The 24,475-nt window shown below is 42.8% G+C and overlaps 1 protein-coding gene across 4 annotated transcripts in view; it reads left to right on the top strand.

The window, feature by feature from the left end:
* Positions 1-22,690, top strand: part of Pparg (peroxisome proliferator activated receptor gamma) — a 124,934-nt gene extending 102,244 nt beyond the window's left edge. For all 4 annotated transcript variants that reach the window (XM_032905881.1, XM_032905879.1, XM_032905878.1 and 1 more), the window contains 2 exons: positions 5,567-6,017; positions 22,239-22,690. In XM_032905881.1, coding sequence (XP_032761772.1) covers positions 5,567-6,017; positions 22,239-22,486 — 699 coding nt within the window. In that variant the 3' untranslated portion in view covers positions 22,487-22,690. The remainder of the gene's footprint in view (positions 1-5,566; positions 6,018-22,238) is intronic.
* Positions 22,691-24,475: the final 1,785 nt, after the last annotated feature.

The raw sequence follows: 24,475 nt of genomic DNA, 5'->3' as shown, positions 1-24,475 counted from the left end.
TTATTCTAGGTTTGGATGTGTAATTCATTAGGAGAACACTGGCCAACACATACAAGGTTCTGGATGCCATTCCCAGTGCCAGAAAGTAACAATAATATTCAATATAGTTAAGGGGAAACGCACTTGGGCTTCTTTAACTTATTTTTATTTTATTTATTTATTTTTTATTTGTTGGACTGAGTTGACCAGTACCTTTTTTTATCCACTGAGTAACTGTTTGGCTGAAATTGAACAATTTATTTAAGAGCTGTGGTAATGTGCTGGTTTGTTTGAGTGCAAATAATTCTTATTAAGTTTTCATTTGTTTGTCTTAAATCACTTACCTACATGGTGACACAGAGTTACAACTGACAGTCTTTCTAACTTAACTTCTATAACAAACAGCAGTTGTCTCTAGAAAATATCACTCAAAAGGCACTGCCTGAGGACCCCAGTACAGAAGAGCCCTAGTTCTTTCCAGAAAAATAATTTTATTGAAAAGGGTTTAAAGCCATGGAGAAAGAATTTGAAAAGAGACAGTCAGGGGGATATTCTGGTTCTAGTTAGGGTTTGCTATAAAGAACTCTTTGACTTTGTAAAGTAGCTTAGCTTCTAGTTTCTTCCCATTTAGAGAGCAATGATGTGTGCTTTTAGAGGAGCCTTTGAGTTCTGTGGTTCCCATGGTTTTCAACAAGCAAAACTGAAACACAGGAGCAAGGACAAAAAGGAAGTTGAAGAAACAATGTACTTTGGGGTTAGCATTCATTGACTGTAGTTCATGGAGGACAAGATGTGTGCCTAATACTATGAAAGTCAAGAAAGGCAGAAGACCAGAATAAAATTTAAAAGATAGGCTCCAAGAATGTAGTATTCTTCTTTGAAAAAAAAAATCTAAGTATCTGGAGAGGCCCACAAAACGAGGCCCATATTTTTCCCAAGCCAAATTATTATTTGGTTTGGTTTGGAAACAGGGTTTCATGTAGCCCATGCTGACCTAGAACTCACTATGTAGCCAATGATAAACTTATGCTCCAGATTCTGCTGGCTTTACCTCCTAAATTGTAGGATCACAAACAAGCAGTACCATGCCTGGCTTCCCTCCCACTGAGCTGTGATTCCACACTGTTGTTATCATGTGATTTCTGTGAGCAGGTCAGGTACTATGCAGATATGTATGTGGCTAACTAGAGAAATCACCCAGAATAACCTGAGCTGTGTTAGTTAAACTTTCCTATTTATCTCCTTTAATGTGTTGTTTTATTAGTCAAGAGGAGCTGTGAACTTAGTACTTTGTGTATATTCCCTTTCATAACTCATATATTATCATGCTGATGTATTACTAAAAGGTGCATCCACACAATATCACAGGCTGTGGTTAGTATTTATGAACCCCATGTCCAATCCCTAGTACTAAAGAAAGAGAAGGAAGGAAAGTAGGAAGGAAAGAAGAATCTTTCTGTAGCCAGCAAAGCTTGGGCATCAGAATATCTCATTTCCTTGGCTACTGTTCTGGGAAGAATTTTGTTCTTATCATTTGCATAGTTTTTATGCATTTTGGATCCTAAAAAACCTAGATGGTCCCCTGAGCATGTCTAGTTGTAGCTTTTGTTCCTGCTAAGTAATATGCCTACCTAGCCATTTGATGCTGTTTCTGAAGGTAAATACATTGTAAACTAGATTTAAAAAAACTGAGTCAAATTTTGAAGACATGACTGCCCCTGCAAATGGTATGTCATCAGAAGACACTCTACAAGCTGATCCGAAATGCTAGGGCTCACTTAACTTTGTACAGAAATCAAAACTTTGTACAGAAATCTTTGTGATCAAAGATGTACAGTTTGTTTCATAAAGAACACTGTACCGAAAGAAGGCTGTCCATGGTGCAGAGTGTTAATAACTCTGTTCTCAATAGGCAGGCAAACCACTAACTACTTTCTTAGGCAGTTTGAGGATGAGGAAGTCCCAGTGAGATGTGAAAGTGATGCCTAAGTGGATCCTTTGAAGTATGGGAACTGTAAGCTGGTGGCCTGGGAATCAGTCTTACAGTTTGACAGATCCACATAGAAGCAGAAAGAATTTATGCACAGTCAAAAACAAACAAGCAAACAAACAAAAAAAGCCCGGCATAATAAAATATAACTAGGAAACAACAACAAACTCCCTGCTGGTGTTCATTTGCATGTCAACACTCCATACTCTCTGCCAGCTCCCCACTTTTTCAGAAACATCAGAAATGCTGAAGGGCTATTTTTTTTTTTCCAAAACTGTACGGGTTTGGCATAGTGATGGTGGGGGTGCTGCCTCTTTTCTCTGTCCTTGAGTGTTTTACTGCCAGGATATCCTGACCAACACTGATTGCCAAGGGGTTAAAGTCTCATTGTTGTTAAATTGGGAGAGAAAATTAGCAGGATTTGGTGCCCTATGTTCAGCTATCCCAGAGCTTCAAAAACAGGAACCTGGGGCTTTATATGAGGGGCAGGGGAAGTCAAGGAGAATCACAAGGGTGATGGACCAGGGCAGAGTTCCAGATAAATCGCTTACTTGGAGGTGAAAGAATCTGATGCTTACACTCTGTGCCAAGAACCCACATGACTGAGCAGAAGCTCACCAGGAAGCTGAAGGGGCAAGTCTGGGTACAGTCTTCCTGGGTGTGAAGATGTAGTTCACTGTCCTGATTCTATGCTTGTATTTTCCATCCTGGGGTTGGAACTCAAAGCCTTGAGCATTCTAAGCAAGCAGTTATGTCTAACTGAGGTGATGGTTTTATGTTCATGTTACCTGTCATACGGTGTGTTTGGTTGAACTGCCTTCTCTGTTGTCCACATTCATATTCTCAGGAGAATAAAGGAAGTCAAGGAGCTAGGGACTTGACATGCTTGGAACCCTGTACTAAATCCCCAGCAAATTGTGAACCAGGTGTGATAGTGCACCCCTGTGAAATCCCAGCACCAGAGACGTGGAAGCAGGAAGATCAGAAGTTTATGATCATCCCCTGATATATATCAAGGTTAAGGCCAGCCTAGGTTAGGTACCAGAGGCCATATCTTAAAATGTTAAGTCACTAATATTTTGTTAATATAAATTATAATACACTATGATACCCCTTGAACACCAGTAGAGAAGGGGGAGGCAGGGAGAAGGAAAACATTTCTTCTAGGTTCTGTAAAATCATCTTCATCCACTCATATTTTTCTCAAGGTTAGAATCTGACCCTCGGGACTAGCACAGTACATTTACATTGTTATAATTGACTGAGCCTTTTCTTTATCTTCTTCCTCCTAATGATGCCAATTGTGAAGACTTAGGGTAATCCGAAGCAAGATGTCCAAGAAACAGTGAGCATGATTTGCTCCTGATTGTATTTAACAATCAAAGGCAGCAAGCAGGCTGCCTCTGAGCCCTCTAGGCTCTCCTCTCTGAGGTGTGATGAGCATTATGGCTGAAGTGTACTGAGGGCAGCAGTATTTCTAGAGCAACCCAACCTTGAAGCATTTGGAAATCTACTCAGTTTAAGAGTTCTCAGTGTGGAACAGACTGAACTTGGTGGAGATCAGGAACACTTATCTGCAAGAGTCCGTAGTTAAATCTCTAGCCAATATATCTTGAAGCTGGCTAATCTTGCCACTTGTGCAACCCACACCCACCCCATCTTGCCTTTTAGGGAAGCTCTTAAGAACCTCTGCTCAAAGAACTTGCTTTTAGTACATCAGGAATTTTATGATCATGTGTCATATATAACACACACAGGCACAGCCACCACACACACTAAAAATACAACTAGACTCTCCTCTAGAAAAGAAATGGAAACCTCCAATTTTGTCAACTTCCCAACAATGGTGTTACATGTTTTTAATCCCAGCACTCAGGAGGCAGAGGCAGATAGATCTCTGAGTTCGAGGCCAGCCTAGTCTACAGAGCAAGTTCCAGGGCATCCAAGGCTACGCAGAGAAACCCCAACTCAAAACAAAAAGAAAAGCAAAACAAACAAGCAAGCAAAAAACCTTGAGAATTTGGAAGGGTAAATGACTTTCCCTAAGTGATAGCTGACTAGTCCTCACACAGCAGCTGACAAGGCTCACAGCCATCTATAATCCTAATTTCAAGGGATCTGATGAACTGTTCTGACATATATAAGCACTAGATACACATACGATACCCTTATATGCATACAGGTCAACACCCATACACATAAGAGAAAATAAATCTTTGGAGAGGGGGAAAGTTAACCATAGACCCAAAACCAGGACTCAGATAGCCTGTTTTCGTTCCAGTGCTCAGCTATAGAAATTATTTAGTAACATTGAGGTTAGCTCTTTCTGGGGTTCAGTACATTTAATAAGTATGAAGTGTTCCTCCTCCAAGTTGATCAACCTTGAGAGTTTCACAATGATCATAAGCCTTTGGCTAGTTCTTTTTTAAAAAAAAAAAAAATATAGGGATAGAGTGTCATGACAAACATGAATTACTTTTCAAAGCAGCCTGTTTATAAACCTGCGTGATTGATCCATTTGTTTTCTTTATTAATTGATCCTTAAGAACAGATATAGTAAAATGCTTTTCGGAGCTGAGGCTGCAGCTCAGTGCTAGAGCATTTGCTTAGCACACATGAGGCTCTGTAGTTCGGTCCTCAAAACTACAAAAAGTACAAAGCTCAAACCATTTTATTTTACCACTTTTTGCATTGTTTAACCCGCAGGCCTGCTACAGCTGCATTTCCTGAAACAGATGGCTTCCAGAGCATAGAAAGAAAACAGACATTTTCTTGGCTCAATATTTTTAATCTGCTTTGGGTGATTTTTTTTTATAGTGAAATAGATTTTATATGTTCACAGTGTTTCCTTTGTGGTCTCAGTATATTTAATCTAAAGCTGCAAGATTAGTTTATGTTCAGGTGGGCCTTTTCAATTATAAGATGCTTTAATTATTTTTTTGTTTTTAACAAAGGCTAAATGTATATTCTCTCTTTTTTTTTTATCTTTATTAACTTGAATATTTCTTATTTACATTTCGATTGTTATTCCCTTTCCCGGTTTCCAGGCCAACATCCCCCTCTTAACCCCTCTATATGGGCTTCCCCTCCAAATCCTCCCCCTATTACCGCCCTCCCCCCAACAATCACATTCACTAGGTGTTCAGTCTTGGCAGAACCAAGGGCTTCCCCTTCCACTGGTGCTCTTACTCGGCCATTCATTGCTACCTATGAGGTTGGAGCCCAGGGTCAGTCCATGTATAGTCTTTGGGTAGTGGCTTAGTCCCTGGAAGCTCTGGTTGGTTGGCATTGTTGTTCATATGGTGTGTATATTCTCTTGAAATTCAAAAAAGTCAACAGATTTTTTTGTCGTTTTAGTCATTCCTGGGGTAACAGTGGCAGTATAAGTTGAAGGGATTAAAGCTTGGAGTTGATAAAATGTTTGGCCTCAGCAGATCCTAATGATGAGTAGGAAGAGCCCTCTCTCCTGTTTAAGTGCCATCATCTCTCACCCGTTTACCCATCAGAGCAAAGACGTTCATACAAAATAGTCCTCGGGAACTAGGGCGATGCTCTCGCAGAACAAGGGACTCAGCCGCTTTCCCTTCTCATTTGCAGCCATTTGTCATCTACGACATGAATTCCTTAATGATGGGAGAAGATAAAATCAAGTTCAAACATATCACCCCCCTGCAGGAGCAGAGCAAAGAGGTGGCCATCCGCATTTTTCAAGGGTGCCAGTTTCGATCCGTGGAAGCTGTGCAAGAGATCACAGAGTATGCCAAAAATATCCCCGGTTTCATTAACCTTGACTTGAATGACCAAGTGACTCTGCTCAAGTATGGTGTCCATGAGATCATCTACACCATGCTGGCCTCCCTGATGAATAAAGATGGAGTCCTCATATCAGAGGGACAAGGATTCATGACCAGGGAGTTCCTCAAAAGCCTGCGGAAGCCCTTTGGTGACTTTATGGAGCCTAAGTTTGAGTTTGCTGTGAAGTTCAATGCACTGGAATTAGATGACAGTGACTTGGCCATATTTATAGCTGTCATTATTCTCAGTGGAGGTAAGAGTCATCTTTTGATTTCTGTGGTGGAATTGTTGGTGGGATTGTGTCTCCTTAGTGCTCTGTGCCCCTTTTTACTTGCTGTAGTTGTGTGTAAAACATGCCAATGGCACGGTGCCATGAGCATGTCACTCCCCAAGCTGAGTACCATGGGTGTGCAGAATGAAGACTGGGGGGATCCTTGCTTTTATTCATCACAGTGCTTTTTTTCCAGCCAAATCTAATCATGAAAGACAAATGCTCTCTTCTTTCATGTTCTTTTTCCTTCCCTTGCCCCCTTCCTTCCCAAAAGGCCAATCTGGTCTTCAGTTCATTTTAGTAATGACACATGTACTATAGCTTTGATGATGTTTCTGCAGTACAGAGCAGACAACACTGTGATATCTTGGCCCAATTAACACCCCCACCCTACCTTCCCTGCATCCAGAATCAGGGAATGTGCATTGCTAAACTCCACCTTCTCTCTCATGTGGTTCTCCTGCTGGCGTCCCTTCTACACCTTTATAAGGCACTTGGCTGTGATTATGAATACAGTGTGAACCCAAGAGCACATCACAAAGAAAGAAATTGACTACTTAGCAGTTTGTTGAAATTTGGGCCTTACAAATATCTGATCTAATAACCAACTCCAAAAGACACATTTTATACCAAATGCTACTTTCAGTGTTCTCTCTCTTGTTTCCAAGTAAGTGAAACTTTCTGTTTTCATCTCTATCTACAAAAATTGCTTTGAGCCAGACAGATAGTATACACTTAGGATCCAAGCATTAAGAAGGCTGAGGCAAAGGATCTTGGAATTGGTGGCCAGAATGAGCTAGTTAGTCTTAAAACAAACAAACAAAACTTTGCTTTTTAAAATAATGAGTTCTCATATTGTAATTGACTTTAGGTGCACTTTCTATGTAAATTGTGCACTTACCTATTTGTGACTTACCTGTGGGAAAGGGGAATCTGAGGTATAAGCTGTATTATTGCTCTGGACAAAGAGCGTGATCTAGTGGTTAGTTTTGTGCAATTGAGAGCAGATTGCTCAAGTGTGGTACATGGTAATTATTAAGGTCACTAAGAACCAACACTAAGGAGGTTACTCTAATGCCAGGCAGGGTTCTTAGCACTTCCTACACACTAAATCCTCACAACAACTCACTGAGGTGAGTGTTTTTTTTTTTTAAGTGAGGAAACCAAAGCAGAGGAAGATATGTGCCCTTGACCACGGTGATATGACCAGTGTAAAATGCAGCTGGGAGCCAAGCATAATGGTACACACCTTTAGTCCCAGCACAGCAAATCTCTATGAACTCAAGAGTTGCCTGATCTAGAGAGTTCCAGGCAACCAGGCTACATAGTAAGTGAAACCTGTCTAAAGAAAGATGCACTAGGGTTGTTGGTCTGCTTCCAGAATCCATGGTCCAGGCTTCTAGTATGTGCAAAGTATAGCTGCCTCACATGATTTGGGGAGCAAAGGGATAGTGGTATGGAAAGGGTTAGTGTCATGTGATAACTCACTTTCGTTTTGTTCTGTCCTTGTGTGTTGGGAATGGAACCGAGAGCCAGGCAAGCACCTACCTAGCACTGACAGGCAAGCACCTACTACCCAGGCATACCCTCAGACACTGAAGCAACATTTTTTGGGGGAGTTGAATAGTTGGGTTTTAGGAATTTTGGGTGCTCAAGATTAAACTCAAGGCCTTAGACATGTCTACCACTGAGTTATACTCCCAGCCCCAGAAACACCATTAATAACCATAAACTACTCTGCTTTATAAAGGGTCTCTTACAAATCAAGTCATCTGCTGGTATATTTACATTATTGTTTATTTTTTTAATAATAGTGAAATCACAGAAAGTTGTTGAAACTATATTCTATTATTTTAATTGTGTTTATTTTATTTCAGTGTTTAGGCTTTTTGAAACGGGATCTCAGGGTCTCAGGATCTCAAGTCTCAGTTCAGTTACCCTGAACTCACTATTTTACTGAAGCTGGCCTTGAACTCCTGATCCTCTTGCCTCACTTTCTCAGTGCTGAGATTGTATACATGTGCTAACATATCTTTCTTTGAAAAGTATTCTAAATTTTGATTGTTGGATATTCTTCTATGTAAATTTCTATCTAAATCTCAGGTGGCTTTGTGGTGTAATATTTCCAGGAATGGAATGGAATGAAATTCATAGCTATGCACAGCACATTTTTAAGTCTTTTATTGCTTCGTTGCTTCCCATAAAGTTTGCAGTCATTTATATCCACTGATACTAAGGGAAGCATTTAGGGAAAACCATGCAAAGGTCTTACCTTTGCATAAATAGGAAAGAAATAGCCATGTTGGGCTGGGGGCAGGAGCTCAGTGAAAGAGTGTTTGTTTGATACATGCAAAGGTTCCAAGCACCAGAGAAATAAAAGTACATATGTATACACTTGTACATATACACACATACACATGCATACACACAAATATACATGCATACATAATTCACTAGTTGGTCAAGAGACCACACTATAAATACTAGGTTTTTTATTTGATGCATGTTAGTTTATAAAAGCTAAAATGGCACCAGTAACAAAGACTGTATAAAGACATTCCTTTGGCCTTTCACAGATAGTCTTCACAAAAGCCAGGATCCTGATCTCATCTGACCCACACAACAATGAAAGATATTTCCAAGATAGCAGCCTACCAGATTATTAAGACCTTTTAACCCCTGTGAATAGTTCTAGAATTCCTCAAGGCAGAGAATTTACCACCGACATGTTCCTACATCACAAAACAGAAAGTCCTTCCCCGACCAAAGTTAGTATTTATAGGTGAAGTCTAAATCCAGGTAACAGACAAGAGTAAAACTGGCCCATGTTTGTCTAGCTCACAGGGATGTGATTCTCCTCTCCTCAGAGAGGCTGGTTGCATGCAGGCCAGGTAAAGGTTGTCCAACATACATTCCCAGTCCAAGGACTGGCTTCCAATAAGTTCTCATCATCCATCGATGTAAGATCAGTATCCCAAGACAGTTTCCAGATTAGCCTTTGCTTGGTTGGCTTTTTCTTATTCTAAAATTCCAGAAAGGGAAAATAGCATGTAAACAAGAGGCTTTCATTCAGAAAACAGAGTTCTGCCCCTATCCAATCTTAGTAAAAGTGACTGATTCTCTCTTTGCACTTCAGAAGTCTGTCAGCTGTTTTAATGATTTTGAAAAGAAGCACATTGGCTGAGAGCCAACTGGTCTACCCATTCTGAGCTGTTCTAGAGCCGTGTTAGAACTTGTGCTCTGCTGGAAGCACTTAGGTGCTCAGGGTGGGGGAATGGTGAACTCTGTGTAAGATTGGGGATCAGCACTGAGAAGAGGGGCCTTAGAGGGACCAAAGAGGAAGACTGTAGACACAAGTATCAATCTGACCCAACTGGGGATTTGCTGGGTAAATAGGTGTTGCTACCCACTAAACACTGCTGACCTGTTGATCTGGTTCTTAGATTTGAACTGTGTTTAGCAACTCCTCATGTACTCAACTCTTGCAGTCAGCTTGCTGAGAGAGATGACCTAGTTCTCAAAGTCTGTCTCCTCTGAGCTGGAGCAAGAAATGGAAGAAAAAGAACAGCGATGTTTCAGAGCCAAAGCATAGCACTTCTTAAAAGCAGTTCATAACCAGTCTCCCATTGTCTACCAGCAATGCAGCCATGTCTTTATTCTCACTTCACAGGCAGAAAAGGAAGGGTTATGCACTCAGATTTGTACAAATTGGATACCTACTGAACAGTAGTAGGACTGGGCTAAAAGCCAAATGTCCTGTCACTGTGGTAGCCCTGTCCCCTCTGCTTCCTTGATACAGGATCACAGTTCACTCTCAGCAGCTGGTAACTGCAACCCCCCACTCCCACTGACACCTTCCTTCCTTAAGGCTTGAGCCTGGAAGCCAGGGGAGCACTTCCTTGTAATCCCAGCAGATAATAGCTTCCGTTGCACCCTCTAGTCTTACTGTTGGGGTAGGTGGTGTCGAGAGTAATAAAACTGCATCCAGCAAGGAGATGTTTGCAACTGGCGCCATAGACCCATGCCAGCCTTGCTAGTAAGCTTTCAAGCCCTGCCCCATGGCCAATGCCAAGTGTGAAGCTCAGGAAATCTGGCAACTCCAGGACACTCCACAGGACACTTTGCCTTCTTGAGTATGTGCTGTGTAGTAAAGAAAAGGCTCGGAGGGTCCAGCTGGAACTCTCTCTCCAACAGGAAAACTCTTGTTATATTCAGAACAGCTTGGAATCTATTTTGATTTGTCCTAAACTTGTAAGATATGAGGGAGGAAATCCACTGGATTTTACAATGTACTTTTCAAGGCAAACTGCCACTGCTGTCTGAGTGACAAAGAAACTGCCACTATCCCTGTAGCAGCAACAGATGGCAAGTCATCAACCCCTCATTTACCCTCTGAAGTCTGGCTCCTGCCAAACACCTACAGAGTGTCCCGTTCCCTCCAGAAGACCCAGTGATATTCCTTCTTTAAAGCAGCTCAAAATAACTGTTCTTTGAGTGACAGGCTGTTGAGTGGGTAGAAGGAGGTTATATTCCCATAGTTATGCATTTGTCCATCAAAGAAGACTTGATATTCTTTGTCAATTTGACCTTGTTCTGTCAAGTCAAAAGCTTGGGCCCCAGGGCTTCATTGTTTACCATGGCCAATGGATTTATTTATTGATTCATTAGATTTAGAATCAAAGACAATACCTGGAATAAGTTGACAGATGCTTATAATAAATAAAATGGCAACAGTGGCCCCTATTTGTTGAATATCCCAAAAATCCAGGACATGTGCTCTATTCCTAGTCTTTTATCTATCTTTATGGAAGCTCTGTGCAGCCTATACCCCAGTTTACAGGTGTGGAAAATGGAACTTCAGAGAGATCAAGTCAGTTGCCTATAGTCACAGAGCTACTAATTGATAGGACCAAAGTTTAGACCCATTAGTATAGTCAGGCTGGTGTCAGAGGTGTAGCTTGGGGACAGAGCTCACATTAAGCATGTGCAGAACTGGGCATATTCAATCCCTAGCACTGCCATCATTACCACCACCACCACCATCACCATCACCATGCACTTCCCTGCAAAATTCTGTTGCCTTTTGAGTAATTGAGATAAACATCTTAATTGCCTTGGTCCTAGAGTTCTTTAGAAGCTATCAAAAGATCATAATTAAGAATGTTCATATATTGTTACTAATATCCAATGCCTTCTTAAGACAGAATTTTAACTAACTAGCAATCATTTTGCCCACTGAGCAGCCATCTTCCCAAACCCTTTGTTTGACTTTGAAAAGTGCTAGGGACAGGCTTAGGGCTGGTGAGAAGCTGAATGCCAGTGTTATGGTTCTTATATTTGTCATGGAATGAGCACCTGAACACAATTGTTTGCAAAGCTTCCCACAAAGATAGAAAGTAAGCCTCAAATGGCTGAAAAGAAGTATATTTCCACTTAACCAGACACAGTCATATGCCAGGACATAAGAGATGTTAGTGGTTACAAAGAAAAGTTATAAATGCAGGCCGAGGGGATTGTTTGGTCAGTGAAGTGCTTGCTGCGTGAGCATGGGGACCTGAGTGCAGATCTCCAGTGCCTAAGTAAAAGCCACCTGCTGTAGACTTGCAAAAACAGGAAGACCCCTGTGCCATGCTGGCCAGCCATACTAGCTGAATCATCGAGCTCCACACTCAGTGAGAAACCCTTTCTCAAACAGAAAGGTGGAGAGTAAGGAAAATCCCTAATGTCGACCTCTGACCTACATATGTGCATGTCCATAGGGGCCAGGCGTGGATAGGGTGGAGCACAAACGTACACACTGGTGAGAGGAATTTAAAACTGTTAAAATACCATCCTGTGTCTCCATTTCTCTTGCTCTAGAGAAACAACTGAGCATGTGGGCACTTACTCTGTGTAGGTCAGTCAGACACTCAGGTACATTGCAAAGCACCTCTTTTAGCAGCTCGGACCCAGTGACCCACTACAGATGGCTTGGGGCAGAAGGACAGACCACCAGGTTTGGGAATCCTTTAGTTCCCCTTCAGTTCTTGAGTATATGTACCATGCTTGCATTTTTACTACAGAGTGATTTCTGTTACAGTGGACAGTATAGCACATATCTCCCCCTTAATAGTTAAGTGAAGGAGACAAAATCCAAACTACTTTGAAACTAGACATTAATAATAAGTATAGATAACAATAGGCTAACATTTTTGTGTATTTAGTAGTCCTTGGGATTGAACTTATGGCCTTGTACATGTGAGCACAGGCTTCCCTATTGAGCTACACTCTCAGCATTATGCCAACTTCCTATTTCCTCTATGCCAGCTAAATATTTAACTTCCTTCCTCATTAAGAAAGTTCTTTTTCCAACTCTTCTTCAGGTATTAAAAATGAACAAGAGTATCAAATTTCTCTTGAGCTGGACATCCAGTGTTAGTATGTCTCCTGACCCCCATCGGAAGCAGGCCATGTCACAAAGTAATAGCTGGTTTACTAAGGACTAACATATCTAATGGGTTCCTACCTACTCTGTGTATGAGACTGGCAGCATGACTTTGAATAATGACTCAATTTGAGTTATCTAGAAATGTCCCATTAATTCTCTATTTTCATAACCTCATGCACTTGGTATGATAGGGGTGAGGTATATTTATGAGTTTGCAACTGGCACCGAAACACTAAAAACCAGAGAACTGGGGCCAAGGATGGGGTAATGGGGGAAACAGTGAAACATCTTAGACTCACCCCATAAATAGGCATCCATGTGAGGATCTATGTGCAGGCTTTTGTTTGTAGAGGATAGAAGACCCCTTATCTGTAGCTGCTCCAGAAATAAAACTTCCTTCTCCACCCAGGCTGGGTAGGCCACCATCATCTCAGGACTGAGCAAACAGTGGTGTCTGAGACAGACAGGACTGAAAGTGGAACTGCTGAGTCACTCCTGTCCACACTGGCAGTCAAGGAAGAGGCTCCTTAACCAGTCACGGTGGCTTTTCAGAGTACTTTATCATTTTGGACTCTCAAAATGTGTGTTTAAACTCTGGGTGACCCAGACAGCCTTCCAGATGGGCACCATTCAGCTGCAAGTAGGGAAAAGTGAACCCAGGGTCCTCAGGTCACCTAACAGGGAGATTGGGCATGAGGGCTGTGCTGTAGCCCAAAAGAAACTTCTCATCTGCTGCAGCAGCTCTGGATAGGTCAGGGAGAACGCTCCAGAAACACACAGTTCGAAAGCCCCACTCCCCCACTTCCTAGATATGTGGTTGCCGCAATTATTGACCTCCCTGGGCCTTAACTTCCTTATCAGCTCCCCAAGCAAGTAAACTAGCATTATATGAAGCTTCTGGCATTGTGCCTGGGACACTGCTATGCACACAATGAATGCTAATTTCCCCTTTCTGCTGTGTGATATCATTTGAAGTAGCTCCACTCCATCCTGCCAGTCAAATGGCTTAAAATTCCACCAACCGTCCTTAAAATCCCTTCCTACAATGTAAATACCCCTAGGGAGCCCTCAGCTAATCCTTTTATCAGCTATCATTTTAAGGGGATTAGTTGCAGATTGAGAACAAAACCCAAAGGGAAAGAGATACAGAGAAGGAGGAGGAGCCAAAGAAGGAGGATCAAAATCCCCTAACCCTGGGCCCCCAAGGAGACAGGGGAAGCTAGGACTGTGGATTGCCCCTCCCAGAATTCCCTTGACTTTGCAGGAAACAAGGTGTTTAGAAAGTCATATCTATGGTTTGCAATCACAAGTTCTTCTCAGAGAGGGAGAGAGAGAGAGAGACAGAGACAGAGACAGAGACAGAGAGAGACAGAGACACAGAGAGACAGAGAGAGAGAGAGACAGAGACACAGAGACACAGAGAGAGACAGACACAGAGACACAGACAGAGAGACAGAAAGAGAGAGAGGAGTCGATGGTAGACGATGTAGGAGTGGAAAATCTGAAGTTGATAAGTTGTCCCGGGTTTGCTGTCATGGGTCTAAAGTCACAGAGGTGCTCTTAGCTCTTTTCTCAGCCCTGCCTCCTTTGTCTCCTTTGGCAGAGCCACCAGGTGCATTGAGAGTAGCAGTGTGTCAGCCTGGAGGGCTCTCAGAAGAGATTCTTCTCCTTCCTTCCCTAACTCTTTTTTTCTCTATGCATACCCCCACCCCCAGCCAACTACCAATCCTGATAGAATTACCCAAACCACAGAAAGAACAGAATTGTTGCAGAGCACATGACTGAACCTTATGTGACTAGTACTGCAGAGCTAGGAGGATCACAAGGACTTCCCAAGGCCAAGACAGAACTCATAAACTTCCATCCTCAAAGACCTTGAACTAGAATCAAACCCAGGCTCTATTCCTTGGGGGACCCTGGAGAGAGACAGACTAGCTTTGACCAAGCCTAGAGAAAGTGTTGCCTGCCTTGTCCCTCATGTGTTCATGTCCAGGAGCTGGCTCCGTAGAGATGGGGACTGAGGAGTGCTAGTGTGGAGCTGCTAGTTGGTTGGCAGATATCAGAAAACATTGGTCAGGCTTGACTTCATTGTGGTTTTCCCCTTCTACCATCCTGCTAAACCCATTGTTATCCAACATAGAGAAAGCATTGATTGATGTGAAATCATTGCTTCAACAGGGAAGTGTAAAAATGTCTCACTGCGTCAGAGGGAGGGTCCACCAGCAACATGTGCACTGTGCGTCCTGCAGCAGGCAGATGATATCTATCTGTGAAGCATTTGCAAGGCTTCTGTTTTACTGCACCCTGATTTTTCTGATAGCAGCAGTAAACCACCCGATGCCTCAAATCATCTGTTGGTCAGACCTCTCATTAATTTAGGTTGACTCTGCTAGCATTGCTAATAAATCCTCAGCCCAGAATTGGAAAGAGAGAAACATCTGGAACAGGGAAGGTGAGGGGAAGCTGAAAAGAAGGGAATGGCTAAGGGAAGAAAAGCAGGGAAGAGAGAACCCAGGGAAACCAGGGGCACAACATAGCAAGAGACAAGTGAAGGGGTTACCCCTGAGCTAAAGCTCGGAAGCCTGCTACATGTGCTAACACACTCAATACTCAGAAAACTGACTTACTTTACCATTCTAGCTCTGCCTAAAACCATTATTTACCTTCATAATGAGCAGAGGAGAGAGTTCAGCTGGTAAAGTACCTGCCTGGTATGTGTGAAGACAGGAGTTCAATTCCCAGAGCCCAGCTTGTTTTGTTTTGTTTTGTTTGTGTGTATGTGGTTGGTTGTTTTTGCCAGCTATGAGGCTTGGGAGATGGTTCAGTGATTAAGAGCATTTGCTGTTGTTCTTTCAGAGGACCAAGTAAATTTCCCAGCACCTATATTAGGTGGATCACAAACTCACAACCACCTGTAACTCCAGCTTCAGGGGATGCAACACTCTCTTCTGGCCTCCTTATATACCGCACACTTGGCATATGTTCACCACCCCCTCACACATAAATAACATAAGTATGTGTCAAAGCCAGAAATGGTGACCTGTGCTTGTAATCCCAACACTGGGAAAGCAGTGACATGACAAACCCAAGAAGGAAGGAAGGAAGGAAGGAAGGAAGGAAGGAAGGAAGGAAGGAAGGAAGGAAGGAAGGAAACCATGGATGGCACCTGTGGAAGGATGCCTGAGACTGTCACTCACCTCTGTGTGCACACACTCACACACATGTGAACAAAACTATTTTTGCAGTGCTATGGTTTGTATTCATGCATGCCAGACAAGCACTTCAATATAACCCTAGCTGCTTACTTATTTATCTAGACAGGTTCTTGCTATGTTGCCCAAGCGGACTTCAAATTTCTGAGCTCAAGTAATTCTCCTCCCTCAGCTTCTGAGTATTTTGGATGACAGGTGTGCTCCACTGAGCCAACTTCCTTTTTTAAAACAAGAAAACTGAAGTAAGGAGAGTTCATAAATTTTCCCAAGGTTACCATGTGATAAAGTGCAAGGTTGGAAAATTAAAGCTCTCACTGGTACTTAAAACTGGTACTGCTGACCCAGAGCAACACATTCAGATCAGCAAAACCCTTAAAACCTAGAAGATCCCATCCAGGTCAAGTACATGGGACACATAAATGTTGTGTTTAATCTCACCAGTTCACCTTAATGTGGATCCCTGTACTGGATCCAGCTCTCCTGCATAGCATATTTCCTAGAGAAGACAGTGGGAGGGAAGAGCCACAGACCGTGTGATAGCTTACTTTACTCTGTTCACAGTCTATCAACAGTCACTAGGATTCTCAAGATTAGATCAGAAAAGCGCCCACAAGCCCTGACTATCCTTTCCACAAGACATATGTCCCTGAACACTCAGCTACTTTGTTTTGTGCCTCTTCTGGAGCCGTTCTATACGTGTGTTTTCAACTGTGAGAATGAGAGCTTGCCCAAGCCCCAAAGCATGTCTGTACCAAAAAGTATTTTCTTATGCTCCCAAATTTCCATTCTTACCAAAAGCACCTCCAAACCTTCTATTTCCCAGTTGTTGATATACCACCCTGCCCTCACTGACCTGACCCCACCCTGTAGCAAGGTTTGAACAAACACAGAGTAAGAACTTCTATTGTTCTTACTCTTGTAATTCACTATGGCCTCATGAGAGATGTGGTATGGTTGCCTTCAAAAGCAAATTATCCCCAGAAAGATCAGCTAAGTTCTCCAAAGCACACAGAAATTTATTTAAGTGGAAAGAAGAGAATAGTTGAGTCTTCGGGTTCAGGTCCAGGTCCCTTTAGAACCTATCTTGGAACTTAAAGTATAATCCAATAAAAGAAATGATGGAGGAAGTTGGAAAAGAAGTTAAGCTGCAGAGTGTTGAGTCTCTGATAACACTTTCTCCTCTTCAGTGTTCAGCTCACACTTGAACAGAAGTCCTTCATGGTTATGAGTCAATATACAGCTGCCCCCAAGCTGCCATCTCCCTTTAAAGGACCAAAACACAGTCCATTTTAACCCATCCGAAGTTAACAAGGAAGGTAGAAAGTCGCAGACGTATCTCCTAGAGGACAGACAGAAGGACTGGCCTTTGTCCTCCTGCCTGTCCTACAAGAAACCTGACCTGTGGCCTGATGCTGTGGGGGCCTGAGCCTCCTGAGAAAACGTGTGCTAGAGGAATGCAGCTTAGGTGAGTGGGTCCTGGTAGGGCCTAGCATTGCGTCTGCTTTAGATAAGCCCTGTACTCAAGGCAGAATCAGATCTGGACAAGATGGAAGCTTTGTAGATCTGCCCAAATCAGTTGCTCTCTAATCAATCCCAGGACTGTGTGAATGAAGACTGGAAAGATTCTTTCCCAATTTGCAGCCTGGGGAGTAAGGATGTAAAAACTGACTCCAGCCTCCTGGAGTATGTGAGTCAACAGTGCTTCCCCAAAGGGCCTTCTGGGCAGCCCTAGCCAACACAGAGCCCTTGACCCTGAGTGGACTCCAGACTTGCCCCTCACCTCAGCAAGGTGCGATGGCCCTTTAGGGAGTGTCCTAGCAGGCCCTGGGCCCTGGGGAGTAAAGAAAAGGGAAAGGATGAGATAGCTCTGGGGGCCTGTCTGTGGCACAGTCTCAGCTCAATGAAGGTCCAAGGGAGTGTGTAGAGGGAGGTGGAAAGAGAAACAAGGAAGAGAGCAGAGGAGCTCCCAGGCCTGTGAAGAGCAGAAGCCGAGAAACAATTGATTCACTTTGCTTTGACCTAAGACCAAGAGAGACTGGGTTTTTGCAGAGGGAAGGGGGTGTTTTTAATAAGCTGGTTCTAAGTTTAATATGTAAGCCCATGAATACACTTTTCCAATTCAATTTTTAAATTTATTTCCCTAGTTGAATTATGTGAACTGTGTACTAGAGGGAGTTACAGATGAGAATGCATCTTAGAACTTTTGAATTAGGGACTTAGAGATCACTGATAGAGTGTACATAGGAGAGAACTGAGCCCAACAAATTTAGTGAGTCAGACCCAAGATCACGGAGCTGGTGAAGACAAAAATGGAGAGACTATGGCCCTTTCTACTCTGTGGCCTCCTTCCTCGACTGTGTGCTCCCTGAACAGAGATTTGGGCAGGGGACAGCCAGGCTGATCAGTAAATGATCTAACTTATCACTGGAGAAAATATATTTAATCTGTGGCCACAGCATCTCAGCCCTTCAGCCAAACATCATCCATCACATCAATAAAGAGTAACTTGCCAAAGAAGAGTCTGAAAATCCAAACCAGATCCTTCCCCACTCCTGGAGCAGCCGGTCACATTTCATTCCCTGAGCCAGGTTTCAGCCCATCATTCACATGCCGGGGTCTCGTTGTTTGACAGAGACCCTGTGTTCATTCCTATAATCTCTTCGGCAGTGTCGTCCCCTCTGGTGCTGCTCAAAAAGGGGAAGGAAGAAGAAAGGTCCCAGAAGCCCAGGCTTCCAGAACAGGCTGTGTGGGCCCAGGAGTCTGACTCAGCCCTGCCTATCCAGGATGCTAGGACTGAAATACACACACATTCACACAACCTCAGGCTTTCAAAACCTGAGATATTGTTAAAGAGGGAGTGAGGGAGGCAACAGTCATTATACCAGAGCCCCAATCTAAAATTCAGCTTTCCTTGAAGCTTCAGTGGTTGCTTAGCTTTTGAAATGTTTACTTCTTTATTGTGAGTGTATGTGAACGTGTATACACACACACACACGCACGCATACACATACTCACACACAGACACAGACACACACACACACACACACACACACACACACACACACACACGAGAGCCACAACACATATATGGATGTCAGAAGATAGTCCATTTCCCTCCTTGACATGGTTCTAGGGTTCAAATTCAGGACATTGGGGTTGCACGGCAACAAGAGCTCTACCTGCTGAACTGCCTTGCTGGCCCAAGTGATTTCGTTATGGGATAAAGACACAGTACTTACAGGGGTGGATTCTCTAGGCCAGGACTAAGTCATTTGTTCCATTCTCAGAGCCTGAGACTTTTCATTCTTGTTATTATTCCCATGGTCCTTCATTTAATGTTGGAATTTCAAAGGAAACTGTACTTAAGCCAATCGATGGGATATGTTAGAAAAGAAAAAAAGTCATACCAAAGACATGTTTCCTTCTGTAATGAAAAAGAATCAAAACTGAAAGAATGTTCGTAAAGTTCCCCGAGACCACACTGTTCTCCTGAGCTTTGCTGTGGATGAAGGTTAAGAGAGTATATTAGATAGGCCAAAACAAAACACCATTCCCAGCAGGTGTCTTCACTGTGGTGATCCTACCTGCAGACTTGTTCACCAACTACAATCTACTCTTCTGTCTGGGGCTGTGGCCAGGACAACCACTGGCTCAGTAACTCAGCCAGCTGAGAGCCCCCTGGGCATCCGTCCACTGGTGGCTCAGAGACATCAGAACACTGCTACTTCCTGGGCACAGAAGGAAAGAGAATGCAGTGCTGACCGCACAAGGGAAGGGAGACTTAAGTTATAGTGTTTGGATCAAATGAGCCCAGTCCTGTAACTATATAACTATCCAGCAATTGTGACCTCAGACGCTGAGAGCAGAGGTGGTCATAAGGTGCTATGGGGCTCAGAATAACAAGATGAGGGCAAGAGAGGAGAGGTGGGGAGAAGGCATTCCACCCCACTGGTGCTCCTTTTGAAGAAGCAGCTGATATTACTACAAAGTGAGGAGGCTTCATGCAGTGGGCACTGAGTCTCTGTAGATTGTCTGATGGATCTAGATGTTGGAGGAAGTTGGAGTAGAAGTGCCTTGCTGCTGTTAGAGCAGAAGGATAACTAGGGAAACTGAGATGGGGGAGAGGGACAGTGGCAGATGAGAAGGATATAAAGATGTGAGTGAGTTTATGGTGAAGGGGGAAGAGCGGCCATACTTAACAGAGTGAGCAACCTGCAGGGTTAACCTTCGGAATCAATGCAAGTTGCTGAATGTGTCCTAAATGTTGTAGATGAATCCTACTTTTAGTAGGTCTTAAAGAGAAAACCCATAAATTCTAGCAAACACAGTAAGCTAAGAGTACAAGAACCAAAACACAAACCCTTTACTCAGAAATTTCAAAGCAGCAGGTATGGTAGAGCACACATTTGATCCCAGCACTCAGGAAGCAGAGGCGGGCAAATCTCTGTTCTAGGCCAACCTAGTTTACACAGTGAGCTCTCGGCTAGCCAGAACCGCATAGTAAGACCCTGTCTGGAAATAGATTGGGGGTTGGGGGGGGATTTAAAACATACTTCCAATAGCTCTTGGGTTAAAAGATAATAAAGCCAACATTCTGAGATAGGCTATTCTAAAAGAACAATGAGAGCCTGTTCCTGAAGGCCTGTGGGATGAAACCAAAGTGACACTGGGGGAAAATTTAGAGCCCTAATGAGCTCATGAGAAATCCTAAAACTAAAAGAGCAAAGCACTCAAATCAAGAAGTTAGGAAAGGAGAGGGGAAAAAAAGGAAAGAAAGAAAGATGGAATATATTTATTTTAAAAGGAGTTAAACATTGAAAAAATATAACTTTAAGTTGATTAATAAAACTAAAGGTTATATTTTAATGAAAAAATAGGGGGCACGGCTGAAGAGATGGCTCCGTGATTTAGAGCACTGACTCTTCTCGTAGAGGGCTCAGATTCAATTCTCAGCACTCGCCAGTAGTTCACCCCCATTGGAATCTGATGCCTTGTTCTGACCTCCAGAGGCAGCAGGTCTGCATGTGGTGTGCATTCTTACATGCAGACAACACACAAAAACTAAAATAAATAAGGAGCATAGAAAATCTTAAAGAAAAATAGATCTTTTACAAATAAAATTTTAAAATGAGAAAACACGCAAAAAGCATTGAGTTAAGAAGCATAAAAAGGGCAGATTCCATTAGTTTATAAAAAGGGAGAAGAAAACAGAAGAAAGACTGGTTGAAGAGTGAAAGTGTTCCGCTGGGCTGGGAGGGGGCCATGAGGGCAATGGGAGGGAATATGGTCAAAGTGCATGCAGTACGTGTATGGAAACATCATGATGAAATCCACTCACCATTATGCACAATTAATTTAGTTAATAAAACCTTTTCAATATATAATAAAAATAGATTCCAGATTATACTAGAATATCATGTACAACTTCATCCTAAAGAATTTATTTGTCTTACTTTATACATTATAAAAAGCCTAGGTGGATGAAAAGTAATACAAGAAAAGTTAAAGGTAATGAAGGACTTGTTACCACGGCCAGAGGACTCTTCAAATGAATTCCAAGAAACCTCAAAGGGACAGTTAAAACTGAAGGGAAAAACTAACAAACAAACAAAACAAAAACAGCTCCACTCATAAGGCTGGTTCCCAGTTACTACCCAAACAAGCAAGGGCTGGCTCAGATGGTAACACTCCTGACCACATCACCCACAGATATTACGAAGCCCCAAATAAGCCCTTAACAAATGAGTGCAAGGACATAAGGTGTCTGTTAATGTAAACCGCTACATTAGGTTAAGATAAGATTGCATCTTTTCAGATTTCACATCTCTTTAGATAGAAATTTTAAAAGCCATCAATAAAATTTAACCAACATTCCTGACTAAAACAAATTTAAAACTTTAAAATTCCTGGAAAACCAAATCAAATCATATTCACCGCAATCTACAGCAAATGTCACACTTGTGGCAAAGCAGTAGCTACTTGCTTCCCGGTCAGGTAAAACTGACACAAGGGTTTCCTAGCAAGTGGCTCGGATGCTACCCTGCAGAGAGGGGAGCATCCCTCCACAGTGCAGCAGTCTTTTATCTTGCTGGAAATGGGATGTGCTGTGCTAAGCAAAAAACAAGTGTAAGCAAGGCTTACACTTGAAAATCTTATTTGAAGCTGTTATGAGAATGTAGGTAGAAGCTATTAAAAACAATCATCCAGAAGGAGCAAAGATTGGAAATGTGATTTCAGAGAAGAGAAGCATGTTGACAGAGAGGCCTTGGATAGAACACCTTAGGATGCCCCTGATGGTGTCACCGCACTTAGTCCTGGCTGGGAAGGGCTTGAGCTTTTGATTCCATCCTTAGGTCTTGCCATTAGCTGCCGAGTTTTACTCCTCGAACCCGCTTAAGATATAGGGCAGAGATGGGGCCTTGGCTCTGCGGTAGAGCATGTGCCCAACAGCTCAAGGTCTGGGTTTCACCTCCAGCCCGGGGAGGGAGCCGGGAGCCTGAAGCTGCACAGGTTAGAGCCAGCCCAGAGGTATGACGAAGCCTCTTTCTCTTCTCGTTCTCCCAGACCGCCCAGGCTTGCTGAACGTGAAGCCCATCGAGGACATCCAAGACAACCTGCTGCAGGCCCTGGAACTCCAGCTGAAGCTGAACCACCCGGAGTCCTCCCAGCTGTTCGCCAAGGTGCTCCAGAAGATGACAGACCTCAGGCAGATCGTCACAGAGCACGTGCAGCTCCTGCATGTGATCAAGAAGACGGAGACAGACATGAGCCTTCACCCTCTGCTCCAGGAGATCTACAAGGACTTGTATTAGCAGAAAAGTCCCAGTCGCTGACAAAGTGTTCCTTCTATCGATTGCACTATTATTTTGAGGGAAAAAAAATCTGACACCTAAGAAATTTACTGTGAAAAAAGCATTTAAAAACAAAAAGTTTTAGAACATGATCTATTTTATGCATATTGTTTATAAAGATACATTTACAATTTACTTTTAATATTAAAAATTACCACATTATAAGATTGTTTGTGGTATTTAAAGAGTGGACGTATGTCTCCCATTCAGCCATCACAGATTTGGGGAAGGATTTCCCCCATTTTATTTCTTTTCTTCTTTCTTTCTTGTTCATTCTTTGACATGCATGTGTGCTTGTATATATGTTTATGTGTGGGGGTGCTGTGCATGTGTATGGAGGCCCAGGGGCAGCTCTAAAGCTGGCTCCTCAGAACTGTCACCTTCCCACTTTGAGACAAGGTCTTTCATTGGCCTAGAATCAACCAATTAGGTTAGACTAGCTGGTCAGTGAGTCCTGCGGAGCCTCGTGTCCCCGCCTGCTCATCACTACCCTACCTAGCATTTTTAGATGAGTGGAGGGGAGGGGTTGAACTCAGGTCCTCATGCTCTCTAGGCTTCACAAGAATTCAAACTTTTTCCATGACTCTAACAGAATCTTCACTCATCACCAGCAACCCGTTTAACATGTGATCATCCCTCCATAATCATGGGGTCTGGTGCCAGGTCTCCTCCCGAAGGTACCAAACCCCACAGGTGTTCACATTTTGATAACACGATATGTTGCAAATAAACTATGCACCCTCTCCCTATCATTTGAACTCTCTGTAGATACCTACGCTGCCTGACACATTGGCAATGTCGTGAGCTGTATTGCAATAGTATTTGGGAAATGGTGACAGGGATGGAAAGAGTCATAAAATTCAAGAATTCATAAAAGTTTCTCCAGAATATTTGGCCAAAACCCACAAATTTGAAGATCTGTCTATACTGCCTACTAATGGGACACCAATGTGGCCCCAGGTGTCATCTCAACACTGCCAGAAGCTCCAGAGGGCACAAATGTTTTAAGTGTTAGCACTACAGGATTAGGGAGTGTAGCTGTCTGTAAAGTGCTTGCATAGCAAACAGATAGCCATGAGTTTGATCCCTACAACTGCAAAAGGAAAAAAAAAAACTATAACAAAATAAAAACAAGCAAAAAAAATCGCATTGGAAGGCATCTGTAATTGTAGCACTTAGGAAATGGAAGAAGTAGGCTCAGGAGTTGAACATTATTTTTCAATATTGCCTTTCTATCAAGGCCAGCCTAAGATACATGAGGCCCCATCTCAAAAGGGACTGAGTGCCTGGAGAGGTTGCTTGGTGTTTAGAATACTGGCTGCCCCATTCACTTCCCAGCACCCATATCAGGTGGCTTACAACCACCTGTAACTCCCAACTACAGTCTAGCTGATGCTTTCTTTGGGTATCCGCACACACATGATATATACATACCTGTAAATAAAATATTTTTAATTTAGAAAAATGAAGGGGCAGATGCCACAGCAGGCCATATGAGCCTGACCACCTGTTTTCCAACCAAGGAAGACATATGAAAACTTGAATTAATAGTGTGCACTTGTAATCCCAACATGTGCATGGCGACATGGGAGGCAGAGACAAGAGAATGTCCTGGAAGCTCTCAGGCCAGTTAGCTGGGATAAATGAATATTTTTAAGACTTTAAGAGTCTGCCAAAATGAGTATATCATTCAATTAAGAAGAAAAATATAACTCTTTCTTAAAACACTATAATACATTATATAATCATGTGCTGGATGAATGGCTGGGGCTCTTGGTCACCTGCTAGGGGCTGGTTTGTGGGGAAGTGAAGATTCATAAAGATTGACAAGTTAGGATAGAACCTGTGGACTCAGAGGCAGGCCTCAGGGATGGTGTTGAATTGAGAATCTGCAAGAAAGACAACTAAAGACAAAAACTAGCAAGGACAACAGAACAGAAAAGAGGAGAG

This window comes from Rattus rattus, chromosome 6 (genome assembly GCF_011064425.1).
Source record: "Rattus rattus isolate New Zealand chromosome 6, Rrattus_CSIRO_v1, whole genome shotgun sequence".
In the NCBI taxonomy this organism is placed as follows: domain Eukaryota; kingdom Metazoa; phylum Chordata; class Mammalia; order Rodentia; family Muridae; genus Rattus; species Rattus rattus.
This window is presented reverse-complemented; position numbering and strand designations above follow the sequence as displayed.